This window comes from Phaseolus vulgaris, chromosome 4, assembly GCF_000499845.2.
Source record: "Phaseolus vulgaris cultivar G19833 chromosome 4, P. vulgaris v2.0, whole genome shotgun sequence".
Classification (NCBI taxonomy): domain Eukaryota; kingdom Viridiplantae; phylum Streptophyta; class Magnoliopsida; order Fabales; family Fabaceae; genus Phaseolus; species Phaseolus vulgaris.
The window spans coordinates 2,346,741-2,363,181 of NC_023756.2; the positions used below are offsets into that span (position 1 = coordinate 2,346,741).

Genomic DNA, 16,441 nt, shown 5'->3' on the forward strand with positions numbered 1-16,441 from the left:
CATTAACAAATAATCAAATACTTCATACCATTATGAATAATATTAAGTAATTTAATAGATTATATTTAATGAGTTAATCAGTTATCTAAAGTTGAACTCAAATACAAGCATTCACTATTACAACTATAATAGATTAAATTATTCCTCTTCTATTCACATAGTAAATTAAGAATAATATGATCTTTGTACTTTCGAAAATAATCACTTCAACCATTATAAACCTCTCTAAAAACAAAAACAAAAAACTTTTTTATCAGATATTTTTTTAAAAAAATGTTCATGACTCCAAGAAATATATTTCCTTTTTTTTTCATTTTTTTATCCCAATTTGTTTTGATTTTGCAGGTATTTTTTATATATTATACATCTCCTTTATCTATAACTACAATATTTTCCTATGAATTATACAGATTTTTAAAATATCAATATACTCTCTTAATATTACTATTTTTTCTTTACATATCAAATACTTCGTTTTATTAACATATTTTAGTAATTAAAATTTATAAATACTTTTCTTGTTATGTGTTTTCACTACATTGAATCATACCGAAATTTGGTTAAGAAAATCTAACTTAATTAGTTTATTAAAATACGTGACTAAGTGTAATTTTTTTAACATAAATTTAATTTGTATGAATAAAAAAAATGACAATCTCACCTTTAATACGATTATTTATTTAACAAATCTTCATACATATTAAACATGAGATTTTACAACTCCAATCATTAATAAATTAGTTTTGTATAATAAATTTATTAACTTTTTTAAATAAGTGTACATTACTTATTAATGTTCTTGTATATTATATTTTTCCTGTTTTTGATTTTATTGAATTTTCAGTTCTCTTGATCTTTATCTATTCAGTAAAAATATATATGAATACAGTCTAACGCTCAAGTGAATTTTTAAATTTAAGTAGATATTAATTTAGGATCAAAATTATTTAAGATATTCTCTTACCTATAGTAATTGTGTAAAATATTTAACTATACGAATGATTAAATTGATTTCAATAAAATTTAATTATTCTTTAATCATAATCTGTAAGTATTTATTATTCAACAATATTAGTTAATGATATCGATAAATCTTGTATGTGATTTGATATTCTATATGTGTTGTATTAAGAAGATGAGATTTAGATATATTCAACAACTTCAAAATACAATTAATTTTTTATAATAATTATTTATGAAACTTAAATTTTCGACATACATTTGTTTCCAAAATGAATTGTGTAAAGAATTAAACAAGTTGAAGTGGGTGATGAACAGCTCCTAAGGTCTTATGAAAAGAATTGCATTAGTTTGACTAGTTGGTTTGTCAAAGCAAGATTTCGTGAGAAGTTATGTGATAAGCATGGACTCGTGTGGTCTACAGATTCTGGATTTGAGTCAAATTCTCAATTACAGCTGCATTCACACACTCTCATAACCACTCTGCATTAACATAATGCTACTTGCTCCAGACACAATGTTAGAGCCACGTGGGTCCAAGCTGTTCCCAGTCACCATAATTTGCTGACAGCTAGGTATTAATTCTCCCACCCTATCATATATCCTAAACAATTTTTTACCAATATTTCTTTGCTTTCTCCTCATAACATATACTTGCTTTACATCTCTTGTTTCATTCATATTTTCTTTGGAAAAGGTTTCTTTACCCTTTGTTAAGAAAAAATTTGACACATTTTAATCACTAATAATACAAGATAACATAACATACCTGATGGAAAAAATGACGCGGAAGTAACATGCACAATCACGAATCAACTGCAAAAAAATAAATGATACAAGATTTAACGTGGTTTGGTCGCTCAACCCAATTGGTTCTGACTTCATACCCAACAATCTCCTGCTTGAAGTCACGGAACAATGTTCACCTGCGCTTCAACGGTGTACAATGACTAAGCCCACTCACTAAACATGATGTATAGTCAGTCCAATCCAATTGGTCTTGACTTCATATCCAACAATATCATTCAATCTTAAATCATAAAATAATAAACATATGTATTTGTTCACTAATACATTGTTCAACTTTCACTTTTACATAATGTTAAACCAGAAAAAGTATATATTAAAAAATTGTACTTACAACACTCCTCAAACCTAAAACGTGTTTTTCTGCTACCGTGCCTAACTTTTTCTCTTGACCTCTATATAATACAACAAGAACTGCTTCTTTCATTACACTGTCCAACAAGCTCTCTACACTCTTCTTCCAACATTTCTGGTCCCTGCTCCAGAAATGGCTTCCAATTCCATTCTTCTTCTAGCCATCTTTCTTCTGGTTACCTCAAAGGTACACTCTTACCCTCTTCCATTCACTCATCATTTTCATATCTACACCATGAAGGTGCACTGTTTTAAGTGTTTTTCTTCCTTCAACATGAACCACTCACCTTCATGTTCTTGTGCAGGTTTTTTCTCATGAAGAAGATCTCGAGATAATGGTATGTCCACTCCAACAAAGTTTTCATTTTAGTTTTGTTTGGTTCCTCTTTGATATCTAAGTATACTTATTTTTATCAAGTTTTCATTTTACTTGTTTTTGTCGTTATTAGTAGATTTATTTATTATCTCACATTAAGAGTGTCTAGCTTAGCTAACTTGTAGTAAAGTTCAGATTTTGACAAATTTATTGGTTTTTTTCTTCTTTCTAAAAGATTTAGTTGACAACACAATGTGATTTGTAGTCCTGTCCATACATGTACAAACAAAAATGCTTTATTGCAAGAAAACAATTTGTAAACATCAATTAGAAGATGAGGAAATAGTTTTGTTTAAATGTAGCAAACTATTCTTTCAATTTCTCATGACTTTCACTTCTTTGTGAACAAGAACAATCTCTGCATTGACAGATACAGAAGATATTTTCAACTAACCAAGAAAACATATATTCTTTTACATGTGGTTGGAGACTCCTTGAAACTCTTTGAAAGAAGATTTTTCAGTTTGTAATGGCTAAACTGAGAAAGAAATGAGGAGTTAGATCCAGGTTCAGTTGGTCTCAACAGAAAGCAAATACACTTGAACAGTGTTTGGTTTTCAGTTTGAGACACTCTAAACTCAGTTTAAGAGTTAGTATAGTTTTGAGACACCATAACTTTCAATAGTATGTGTGTCTACATTAAAATTTTGACTGAGAATTGGTTCTGTAAAAGGCAAGTCTTGAGTTGTTTTTGGAAACATAGTTTGCAAACATGTTTTTGATTCAAAATGAAAGTTGCAAACTTTTATTCATTTATACATGAATTTGGTTGTTGAGAAACTTGAATATGGCATTTGGTATAGGCCAACAATGTAAATCCTCAAGTTCCTGCACCTGTATCTGCACCACCAGTGAAGGCACCAACTCCTACCCCTCCTGTGAAATCACCATCTTACCCTCCAGGGCCAGTGACCACACCAAGTCCAACTACACCCCCTGTTAAGGTACCCCCTCCTCAGTCTCCAACAGTGAAGCCACCAGCTCCATCACCCCCACAAGTGAAGCCACCAACACCAACCCCCCCAGTGGTGTACCCTCCTCCTCTATCTCCAGTAGTGAAATCAACTAAGGGTAAGTGGTTACCAAATCCATGTCTCTCATGAATGATATGATTCTGTCACTTTTTGTTAATTTATTTTGGTCATTGTACTTTCAAATGACAAGGATTAAAATTGGTTAAATATGTGTAAGAACAAAAACAAGTAACCTTTTGTTTGAAACTATATATTAGTTAGATATGTATTTATCAAATGTGTTTGTGGTCTATGAAAAACCTGATCTGAAGCAAGTCACTTTAAAGAATGTGAGCCAATCTCCAATCTCATGATGCATGTGAGAGAACCTTTGTTCTACTGTTAAACAGTGCCAATTATTAATGTGACAATGAAAAACCTGATCTGAAGCAAGTCATTTTAAAGAATGTGAGCCAATCTCACATCTCATGATGCATGTGAGAGAACCTTTGTTCTGCTGTTAAACAGTACCAATTATTAATGTGACATTCTTCTTTAAGTGCTACACTGAATTAATTACTGAAGGCTTTTTTGTGCATTTTTTTTTTCAGATTGCATTCCACTGTGTGATGGCAGGTGCCAATTGCACTCAAGGAAGAAACTGTGCTTGAGGGCATGCACGACCTGTTGTTACCGTTGCAAGTGTGTTCCTCCTGGAACTTATGGCAACAGAGAAATGTGTGGCAAATGCTACACTGATATGTTGACTCATGGCAACAAATACAAGTGCCCTTAAACCCCTACCTATTCAGTAGCACCTAAGTTTTTTTTCTTTTTCTTTTAAGTTATAAGTCTGAATGCATGAGTATCTGGTTTGATCAAGTTGCTGGTGCACTTAATAATCGAGTGATGATCATCATAAATTACAGAAGTAATCGTGTTGATCCATTGGTTCAACACTGTTTTTGTGTTGTCTGAAGGATCAATGTGGTCCATGAAATATCATCTGATTAATATAAGGAAGTATTTTGGTGTACCAAATTGAGAATTACAACTTCTTGCTATGATTGATATCTCAGTACAAATTTGAGAACTATATAATTAATATATGAAGATGACCCTTTCCAAGATTTTGATTCCTTTTTGGGCACATCTTTTTGAGATGTTATGAGGTGGGTGAGACATCCTTTAGTTGTCCTTTTGTTGGCATGGAATCAGCAATGGGGTCACCAGTATTAAATCATACCTATCTACCATTCTCAGAATGCTTTGATTGAATTGCATTGAAAAAAGCATATCATAATAATGCCTTAAGATAAAGCACTACATTTCAATGGCAGTAACTTGAGCTATGAATGGTAACTTTCTTGGTTTTGGCATTTCAACAAACAGAGCATAAGCAAGTTACATTGGAAGTAACGGTTTTTATTTGAAGAAAAAAGTGATTTTGTTTCACAAAGTGAAAAGGGAGTCATGGCTCCTTAATTGTCAATTTTTTTTTTCTTACAATATAAAGTTTAAAGCGAATTAATTTTTAAATATTCATAATTCATATTATTTGCATGTTAGAGAAAACTTAATCACAACTTTAGTTTCACGATTGTTGGATCACACAAATTATAATTTTTTGAGTATATTAATATTTATATCCTTACGTGTAAAAAATAAAGTAGAATTTAACAGCATGGTGGTATCATCATTGTTCTATTTTATTCATTTTCAATTTGACAAAATATATTGTCCAGTTATTACATAGAAATATTTAAAATTACGATTTCAAATGTTACTGTTTTAGTAAGAGACTTCATAAAAATCAAAGAATTTTTAATATAGTTCAATTTCACGAAGTAATAAAATGAAACTCATTACTCAACAATACTAAACTTTACTTAATTTACTTCAACAAAAAGCCATTCAACATCATCAAATTTCAATGTTAGTGTGCATATAAATCAGATTGAAAATACTTTTTTTCTTACTCATAATTCATGTTTTTATAGATAATTTAAATTCAACTTTGAGTAAAAATAATAATATATTATGAATCCTTGAATCATGTGTAACTTACTTTGTTATTTTTAGTCTAAGTCTTTATATTTCATATGATCAAATTACACTCATAATTAAGATTATCAAATGGTGAACAAGTTTGGAACTAACATTATGAGATAGTAAATCTATCATTACTAGAAAATTATTGAATAGAAATTAATTTTAAAGAGAAAATAATTAGTTGTTATACTGATTAAATAGATACTGTTTTAGAGATTAAAAAATTATTGGTATCTAAGTTATTATATTATTGATAAATACTTTCTAAATTTATATCTAATTAACTACCAATATTTTCACTACCAACTTTAGAATTAAATTGATATCTAATTAACTACAATATTTTAACTATAAAGGTTTTAGCTTGATGAGATTATCATCATTTCAAACACAAAGACAAAATATCCTTCTAAATATGGAATTTAAACTTAGAGTAAATTAGAGTTTAAGTTGTGGAACTTTAGGATGCTTAAAGAAAAAAAAATGAGAAAGAAAAATTAACAAAATAGAGTGGGACTGATTCTAGGGTTTCTAATTTTGAAAACAACAAAATTTCTACTCTTCTATTTACACCCCTATTTCGTTTGTCCAAATTAAAGCCCAACCGAAACCCAGCCTCAATCCATATAAAACTTCTACTATTTACATTTCCTTCTTAAAGTCACTATTTGATACGATCACAATATAATTATATCCAATTAATTAACATCACACATATAAATAAAAAAATTCACAAAAACTTCTTCTAATCCTTAAAGGAAAGAAAAAACATCTAAAAAAAAGAAGTCCATAGAAAACTCCAAACTGAAACACACATAATAAAATAAAAAATATAATCTTCTTACAACTATCACTACTACTAGAAAATCATTAAATAAAAATCAATTTTAAAAATAAAAAATAATTATTTATTATATTAACTAAATTAAACACTAAAATTAGATACTATTTTAAAGACTAAAAAATTATTAATATATAAATTAATTTATATTATTGATAAATAATTGATAAATTAGTATTTAATTAACTATAAATATTTTAATTACTAATTGTTTAAATTCTAAATTTGATAGTTAGAATTTTGATAGATAAAACTTTAATAGTTAATAAAATAACAATCTAAAAATTATTTATTAATAATATAAATTAATTTAGATACTTTAAAATATTTAATGTTCAACTAGTAGTATATAAATAAACTTAGCACCATCAATTTATTAATTAATTTTGTTGACTAAGTTAGAATTAATTTTATAAATAGCATGATTTTTCTCTCTCTTATACTTATAAAACTATAATATTAAAATATCATTTTCAAGTAGAATCCGATACCTACAAAGTTATAACTCTCTCTTTAATATCCAATTTTCTTAATCCACCGTTACCTTCACTCCAATGACACCGACACCGTCGTCTTTTTCTTTTTGTTTTCAATCTCCGGCGTAACACAATGTTACCATGTATTTATTATTTTACTCATATTTACTAATAGATTCAATAAATAAGAAATGAGACTTGTAAAAATTTATAATTTATATTTTTTTTCATCTAATAATAATAAAAATATTTCAAAGAGTGTGTATGAAAAATAACTATTTCCTAATCATAAATCATTCCATAATTATACTCTCAATCACTAATATTTAATTTCATTTCTCCGTTCTCTTTATATGTTTTTGAAGGGTTTTCCCGAAATTCAAGAAACACTATCATAAGAAAATAGTTATAAATTTGTATATTTTTTTTTAAATAAAAAATAGTTAACAATTTAAGATATAATTGATGAAATCAACTAATGCTATAACTTTGTGTATCGGTTGTGCCACACCTGAAGATCTAACACCGACCAAGACCGATCGACACGATTACAATCATTATACTTAAACAGAAGATCAACAAGACTAATTAATAGTCAAACATTAGGACATTCTTAATCACGATTCAAAATCTTAATCTGACCTAATAACAAAGGGTCCACGATAATCATATAAATAGGTATAGATTTCAATAACCTCGTCCTCCTTTGCTACTAATAACACTGAGTGCCGAACATCAAAGTGCCTTTTATAGGTATCATCAAAACTTGAAGTTCACGAAGACGAAGAGTAATAAAGTAAAAAGAGAGCATGAAGACCATTTTAAGAAAAAGAGAACAATTAAACCGACACAGAAGAAAAACAATGATTCTCTTTGTGCAAACTCTTTTGGATAACACTTTGAAGGCAACGTATAACTAAAAAATTATAAGTTAAAAAAAAATCCAATGATTTGAAAAAGAGGCAAGAAAGGAATAAATTTTTTTAGATGTTTTGTGAATGAAGTTAAAAAAGGTTAAAACAATTGAATGTGAACACATGACTTGTCCCGGAACAACTCTTTAAGATTTATTTAAGGTGGACGCGGTTAGTTGACTTGCAAAACTTATGGCAATGGATTCCATTTCCACGCAGTTTCCCACAATTCACTTTCACTTCCTTTTAATTCTCACAATCTTCATTCATCTTCATCTCAATTCTCCTCTTGTTTTCACCTCTCACACCTCCTTTCAACTTTTTTCACTCGCACAACCACCATGAACCTTGCTCAATCGTATGTCACAACTTAACTCTTCCAACAATCTTGGGTTTTCGTCTCTGTTTCAAAATTCATAATCTTTTAACACTTAACATGTTTGTTTGTTTGTTTGTGTCGGATTAACTTTGTGTTGTGAACTTGTTGTGATTGCAGATTTAGCAGTGGAATTGTTCTAGCACCCTTTGTCACAAGCTCTGGTCTTCTTCTAAAAACATGGGATGCTATCTCCTCACGTGATGAAGATGTCGTTTCCCACGTGGGGAATAGATTGTTCTGGAAAGTTTTTGAGGAACAGGGTTTGACTGTTGTGGTGTTTGAGGTCAAGAATTTTGATCTTCAACACAATTTGGTTTCTTCTTCTTATCTCAAGGAGAATAATAACTTCCACCGCTTTGAGTTTCTGCGTGCCAAGAAAATTCCAGATTTCTCTGTTGACGGGTCTACAGTTTCGCTATTCATTGACAATCTCCAGAAGCTTGATGAGTTGAAGTCCGAGGTACCCTTTCATTATTTTATGGTTTCTATTTGAAAAATTGCAATCTGAAACACAATAGGTTGATTAAGATATTAAATTTCTTGTGTGGCCAGCATGAAAAAATTTGTGCTAAAATCTAGAGAGGTATTTTGGTAGAGATCATAGGTAACCTTCTTCACCGGAGACAACTCTGAATGAGTCAGATAGGATCACTATCAGTAGAGATGAGTTTAATTTTGCTTAATCATTTACTAATACAGTGAACTTTTGAAGTAATTCTTACAAAATTTGACAATTTTCAATCATATGACAGTTCATGATTATAAGATAATTCAAGTGATGTCTGGAGTTTGAGGGTTAGATTGATTTTGTTTTTACTTCTTGGTTTTAAAACTGGTTTCCTAATGATCAAGTTTCCATCCAAAATGTATGAAGTTTTGAAATTTGTTTCTGGGTTTTTAAAATCCAAAAATCTGAAGGGGAAATGTAGCCTGCTTTTCTGATTTGTAGTCCAAGCTCAAGAGTGAGTCATTAGGAGTGGTGCTGTTTACTAATACAATCAAATTTTGAAAGTTGAAATCAAACACTCTTTGTTTCTTTAATTTCCTGCGAATTTGTTGTTCTTCCTATGTGAGCCCTTGTAACAATGGCAATATTAATGCAGATTAATAGCTCCAATCCATTGATTGTTACTGGACATGGTGTTGGAGGAGCTATAGCTTCTCTCTTTACTGTTTTGCTGTTAGAAAGCGTTGGTTCAGGAAAGAAACGTCCTCTCTGCATCACCTTTGGTTCTCCCCTTGTTGGTGACAAAAAGTTTCAAGAAGCCATCTCACGAAGTTCTACATGGAGTTCTTGCTTTATACATGTTGTCTCTTACAAAAACTCACTTCCAAAAGAGTTGAATCCCCCACCAAGGGATTACATGCCTTTTGGGACATTTCTCTTCTGCTCTGATACAAGTTCTACTTGTTTTGAGAACCCCGAGTCTGTTTTGGAACTTCTTGTAAGCTCAACCAATGATCAAAGTCAAGGATTTGAGGCCACAGATTACGGAAAACTTGTGAAAAATCTCTATCGTAAAGCAATTTGCAAGGACTTTACCTCACGGGGGCTGAACTTGACACATTCTACTTCATTGAATGCATGTATCTATTTGCAGTTGTGTGCAGCACTAGGATTGACATCAGATATGCAGGTAGCTGAATATCCTTTAGTTCTAACCTCTTGCATTTAAAGTTGATAATATACGATGACATTCAATGAAATATTTCATTGCACGTGTCACCGACTTGAAATTCCAAATTTGATTAGAGAACAATATCTAAGGTTCTGCATATGTATGCTTTACTAAATCTTATTAGCCTTGAGTGTAACTAGAGTAGAATTTGATGAGTAAGTTTTTTCATAATATCTTATCTGAATTTGATTTTACAGCAGCTACAACACCAGAATATAAATGCTTTGGCAGCAAAGTTGGAAAAACTGGAGAATAAATTCATGTACCAGAAGAAGGAGAAATTTGATCCATCCAAGAAATTGAATGTGATGAAGATAGACATGGCAAAACTTGAATGGTACAAGAAGCATTGTAAAGGTCAGGGTAATGGATACTATGACTGCTTCAAAAAGGCTATCTCAACAGCTGACCAAGATGCTGTTCAGTGGCAGAAAAACCTCAGAAACTACTGGAGTGACATGGTTGAAGAGGCAGAGATGAAACCTCAGACAGAAGCTGCAGCTTTTCGCATTCGCTGGCTTTATGCTGGAACTAACTACAGGAGAATGGTTGAACCCCTAGACATAGCCGAATACTATGCAAATGGTCGTCGGAAGGACTATGTGGCTAAAGGAAGGTCTAGACATTATGAAGTGTTGGAGAAGTGGCTGGAAGCAGATAAGAAAGAAAAAGGTGATTCAAACAGCAACAACAGAAAGAATGTGGAATTGATTTTAACAATTGATTCTTGCTTTTGGGCAAGGGTTGAAGAGGCTCTCATTCTGTGTGGAGAGTTGGAGAGTTTCAAAGAGAAGGAAGAGGCAAAAGGGAAGTTGCTTGAATTTGAGAACTATGTTTATGAATCACTGAAAAAGTATGAAGTCTCACCAGAGATTTTCTTGAAGGAAAGCAGTTACATGAGTTGGTGGAACAAGTATAAAGGAATGGCAGATAATTCAGGAGGACTGGCAAATTTCATGAGAAATCCTCTTCATTTTGATCAGTATACTAAGGGAAACTTTTCTTTCCCCTGAATGAAGCACAGTGAATGCAAGTGTGGCTGCACAATTTATTTATGATTTAATCTTTCTACATTTCCTTTGTTGATTTTGAAGGGGATCTTAGTTTTACCTTCCCTTGTGTTGTGATGTTAGAAACTCTTGCTGTTAACTTCCACTCACATTGTTCTTGAAAATTTGAGTGTAATGAAAGCATCATCAGGGTTAGTAATAATGTAATCTGAAAGGGTTGGTGTGAAAGATGAACTTTTCTGCATATGAGATCATTAGGTTAATTTTGAGGCCTGTCATTGTGATCATTATCCTAGATATAAACTTTACAGCAAGAGTTTAATCAAATTTAGGGTTATGGATGTGTAAAATTGTTTATAACATCAATAAATTTATTACACATGAAAGATAATTTGTGATTGAATAGTGACATAAAAACATAGTTTGTGATTATATAATTTGTGTTTGAACAAGGATTGTTTATGATTGGATAACAATATAAAAGATTTGTTCTTAGACTGCATTTTGATGAAATTCTAATTTAACAGTTATATTTCTAATACTTTAAATAGCATTTTAAAATTAGTATAAGAAATATATTAATTGAAATTAGTTACATTTCCTTTTAGAGGTGCAGATATAACACACTTTGTTATAATAACTACTTAAAATTAATCATACATAAATTATTTTTTCATTAGTTGAGTGAAAGTTAAAATCTAATCATAACAAAAATTTGTAATAAGTATGAATATTTTTTTTTTCTAGATTAAATTTTGTTGTATGTAATTTCACAAATTGTAATTTAGTCTTCATAAAATTTTATTACAGATTTTATATTTCGTTGTTAATATGTCATTTAATAACTATATACCTAATAATAATGCTAATTTTATTCATTTACATAATACACTAATCATATATAGTTAATTATTTTACTTTTTGTATAAGCACTCAATAGAATCATAAATATTTTTTTTTTCTTTTTCTCAGAAAAAATTATTCAAATAAATAAAAAGCTGATTTCAAATTAGGGCTACTTCAGATTCACCGTGTGAATTGTTTGTTTCTAACGCGTTTATGTCCTATTGACTTGCTTTCTTAGAAACATTCAAGAACTTGCTCAGAGCTTTCTAAATTGCTAAATCAAGTAAAAAAAATTTGAAAAACAGTAAAATGAATAAACTGCTGTTAATTGAAAAATATTCGAATATTCTGAATTGAAAAATTATAATTACCCAACAAAAGGAATAAACTGAAAATTGAAGAAGGTTGGATTTTTATTTGGTTTTAACCTGAATTAAACACAAAATAGTTAATTTAATTTATTTTTTTTATTTTTACCTTCAATTTTTTTGAATTTTAATTCTTCTTATTATAAAATTATACTATATTTAGCTAACATGTATTATATCACTTTATAAATATCAGTTTGATTAAAGTTTAAATAATTAAAGTTTATCATGATTGACCCAATTATGAAAACATTGATAAAACAAGAGGATTCAAATCATTAAACAACCTTCAACGAAAAGGAGAAAGAAAGGTAAACAAAAGGTGAGAAGAATTGCACAAAGGAAAAGATGATGCCTCGTATATGTGTTTCTTTGGACCTACCAATTCTGTGTCTACTTATGCACCAAGTTTCCCAAATCTACACGATAGTGTTGACTTGACTTGCCTCATACAATGACTTCATCTTCATATCATTGATCTATATTAAACCCAAAAAATTCTCAAGAATTGCATCACAAGTTTCAAGTTACATGTCCCACTTTTTGAAGCACCTGACTCATTTTAAGTTTCAACATTGATTTTTTCTTCCTTCCTTTTTACTTTTTTATATGAAAAGATTCATAAAAGGAAAGTAACATGAACGGGTGATTCTCATAGTGGATTTAGTGAGCTTGTAATAGAAGATTTAGCTGTTGAATTTCTATGAAATGAGTTTAAGTTGATATTATATTAAAAAATAAATTTAAGTCTAACTCATTATAATAGAATTAGTTTCTAAGGTGAATTAATTTCGTTGGAAATTAATCTTATTTTTAGTTGATGTAGAATCTTCAATACTCACTCCTCACATCTAGACATGTACATCTCGTGTGTGAGACTAAATATTTGTAAGTTATCCGATAACCGGTGGAACGATAAGTTCAATAAATCTCACTAGGATAACTTTGATACCCATATTATGAAGTAAGTTTAAGTCTAACTCAAAACTATAAATAAAACTAATTTACCATATATAAGGGGAACAATTCTCGCCTTACAATCTAGTTTTATGAAGATGAGTTACCCTTAAACTCCCTTTCTAATATAATATTATAGCATTTTCTTATTGTAGGGTATAATGTATACATGTAGCCTTGCTATTCGACCTTGTATTATATTCACATGTAAACGCTATGGGACTCATAATGCACAAACAAAAGAAGAAAAACTAGTGTATTGCGTGGATACATCAAAACCTTAGAGAAAGCCACAAGCTCTATGTATTTATATAGTGTTTATAGTTTGAAAACGAAAACTAACTAAAAGCAAAAACTATATTAAACACTAGCAATCCTAACGAAGTTTATTTGACCTATTGTACCACTCGTTATTGGACCGTTGTTATTAGACCACTCATAAATGTCTAGTTTGATGTTTATGTCTTGGCGTGAAAGACTCTGTTGGAGATATCACATCGAAGATAAGACCAATGTACATTATATAAGTGAGGACAATTTTCACATTACAAGACGATTTTGTAAGGATGAGTTACGCTTAAATGTACTTTATAATATGGTATTAAAATCTATCCTAACAAGGTTTATTGGATTTATCGTGTTACTAGTTAGAACATCTATAAATATTTAGTGGTACGCATGAGATATTTATGTATCCATGTAGAATGAATTAGAGTTAAACTTATTTCCTCATTATTGGAATCAAGATTGCAACTTTTGTGACAAGTTCTTATGTTGCTGAAATATCTGTGGGCGTTATCATGTCTTGTTATGAAGGCATCTTCAAACATGGGAGAGGGAATCTCATGAAAAGTTTATATAGAACCAGATTCTGGTTTGGTGATTATAGCCTTAGAGGTCACAAAGATTCTTATAGTCTTCAAGTGGATTTGGTCTAATCTCATGCTCTCAGGGGGAAGAATTTTCATCACTTCGATTTTCTGTATACCGAAAATGCTCCACTTTTCCGTGTTAAAGGCACTGCATTTTCACTCTTGCATGCAAATTATGAGAAGCATGATCAGTTCAAAATCGTTTACTTGGTTTGGAATTTTTTGTACTAATTAAATTGTCTTTTGTATCTGTAACTAGAATGAAAAACTTGGTATTCCCTGTGAATCTAGAAAGTAAGGTGTGATTGATGAAACCAATTAAACTTAAGTGACGTTCCTGCATAAAAAAATGGGGTGTTTATGAGAGCTTATGATATGTTTATGAGTTGGTTTCAACTTATCTCATTAAATTCTCTCATTATAGAAACAACTTGCTCATAAGCTTATTTTATGGTTAATGCAGATTAGGAGCTCCCTTCCTTTGATTGTTATTGAACATGGTCTTGGAGGAGCAACAACTTCTCTCTTTTGTTCTGATACATGTTCTACTTGTTTTGAGAACCCCGAATATGTTTTTAAGCTTCTTGTGAGCTCAACAATGATGAAAATCAAGGATTTGATGAGGCCAAAAATTATGGAAAATCTCTATTGTAAAGCAATTTGCAAGAACTTCTCTTTATGCAAGTATCTCCTTGAAGTTGGAGGCACTAGGATTGACACTATATATGCAGGTAGTTGAATATCTAACATATTAGACTCATTATGCGTAATTTAGACTAATATTTGGTACATCCAAGTTTTCCTAATCTCGTATCTAAAACTGATTTGGTAGCAGCAACAACAACAGAATGTTGATTTCAAAACTTTGGCAAAAAAGATGGAAACACTAGAAAGAACAATCATTTTGCAGAGCAGAAAAACATTTGATCCAACCAAGAAATTGAATGAAGTGAAGATAAGCATGGCCCAACTTGAATGGTACAAAAAGGATTCTAACAACCGTGATATTGGGTACTATGACACCTACAAGAACATGAACTTGCTACAGGACCATGATGTTGTTTTGTACCATAAAACTTACCAACACTGGGAAAAGGTTGCTCATGAAATATGAAGTGCCATCAGAGATTTTCCTAAGGGAAAGCAGCTACAATGACTTGGTGGAATCAATGAGCACTCAAAGAATTCATGAGCAATCCTAATCATTATATTGTGCACTATGCTGAGGGGACTTATAATTTCTTCCCTGAACCATATAGTGACAAGTGAAAATCCCTGTGCTTCAATAGTGTTAACTAATACCTATAAAACATGTTCTTGAAATTTCTTCATAATTTTGAAGTTTTCTTTTGAATTTCTCAATTGATTAGCCTAATCTCGCTTTGGATTATCATCATCGTTTTTGCTACAAAACTACAAAAAATGCAATGAGAATATCAAGATAGTTTGAACATTCACCTTTCTACTAAAGAGTGTTAATTTGACAATTGTATGGTCAAATTTGACACAGTTTATAATTTTTCAAATTTTTTACATGAATTCACGTTTCAATATTTTTTTCTATTTTTAATCGTTATAATACAGAACAATTAAACCTATCATGAATCTATTCTATATTTGGTTCAACTTGTCTCAAATGTCAACTACTAACAAATGACCTTCAAAAATTGTTTCAAATTTTAAACTAAATCGGTTTGACTTTATAACACTCTCAAGGACATTGATAGGATCGAAAGTGAAATCAATGAATGATTTTGATGTTTTATTAAGCAATATCCACCACTACTCTCTTAATCCAAATGGTTTTCAACATTACTTCAATTTTCATGTGTTTTTTAGAAGTTTTAGTTTCTTTTATCTCAAAACAATACATGTTTTGGAATTTCGAATATGTTAATATATATATCAGTATTCCACCATTAACAGTGCAGACACCAAAAACCATATATTAAATAAAATAATTTAGTTTAATTATAATTTTAATATTTTACTTCTATTTAAAATATTAACTTTAAATAGTATTATTCTCTATGTTCTAAAATATTTTCTCCATACCTATCTATTATTAGACTCAAAATTTACTATTTCTGTAATACTAATAAATTATGCAATTAGATCTTATAAATAGAATTAAAGAACTAATAACCTTTTTAGTTTTTTTAATTTTATTCCTAAACAGTAACCATTTTTATCTTTTTCTTCTGTATTGTCCTTGCATATAAATAAAAAGTCACCAATACAGTACCACTTGAAAATAAAATAAAAAGAATAAATAGTAAAAAACTAACTCTTTTTTTGTTAAATTACTAAATACCTTTTTAATTGAAAGAAGCTAATTAACAATTTTTAATCCATTTCAATATATCCCCACACAACTACGCGTTAAAAACAGCAATATCCACCAATAACGCGTTAATGTAAATGACATTTTTTAAAAATTTATCATTTCTTTAATTTAATTTTCTTTAAAAACAAGTATAATTATTATTATTATTATTATTACATGAATTTCGCCAACTAAAAAACAGTAGCCGTTGATGTCGCCAATCTATTTGTAGCAACATGCCAGCTCACAGTGTGCCCCCGCACACATCCCG

General features: G+C 30.1%; 2 protein-coding genes across 3 annotated transcripts; both read left to right on the forward strand.

Annotated features, from left to right (window-relative positions):
- The first annotated feature begins 2,161 nt into the window (after positions 1-2,161).
- LOC137836811 (gibberellin-regulated protein 14) lies at positions 2,162-4,491 on the forward strand. Its single transcript, XM_068645559.1, has 4 exons — positions 2,162-2,308; positions 2,427-2,459; positions 3,301-3,568; positions 4,062-4,491. Exons 1-4 carry the CDS (start codon positions 2,255-2,257, stop codon positions 4,244-4,246), a joined length of 540 nt encoding a protein of 179 aa, XP_068501660.1. The 5' UTR covers positions 2,162-2,254; the 3' UTR covers positions 4,247-4,491.
- A 3,372-nt stretch (positions 4,492-7,863) lies between these two features.
- On the forward strand, positions 7,864-11,029 carry LOC137836812 (senescence-associated carboxylesterase 101). Of its 2 annotated transcripts, none has more exons than XM_068645560.1 (4): positions 7,864-8,091; positions 8,230-8,572; positions 9,216-9,749; positions 9,989-11,029. In XM_068645560.1, the coding sequence occupies exons 1-4, from the start codon at positions 8,075-8,077 to the stop codon at positions 10,802-10,804; spliced, it is 1,710 nt and encodes a 569-aa protein (XP_068501661.1). In that variant the 5' UTR covers positions 7,864-8,074; the 3' UTR covers positions 10,805-11,029. The 2 variants fall into 2 exon arrangements, with proteins under 2 accessions (XP_068501661.1, XP_068501662.1); XM_068645561.1 differs by having other exon boundaries at positions 7,925-8,091; positions 9,992-11,029.
- The last annotated feature ends 5,412 nt before the right edge of the window (positions 11,030-16,441 follow it).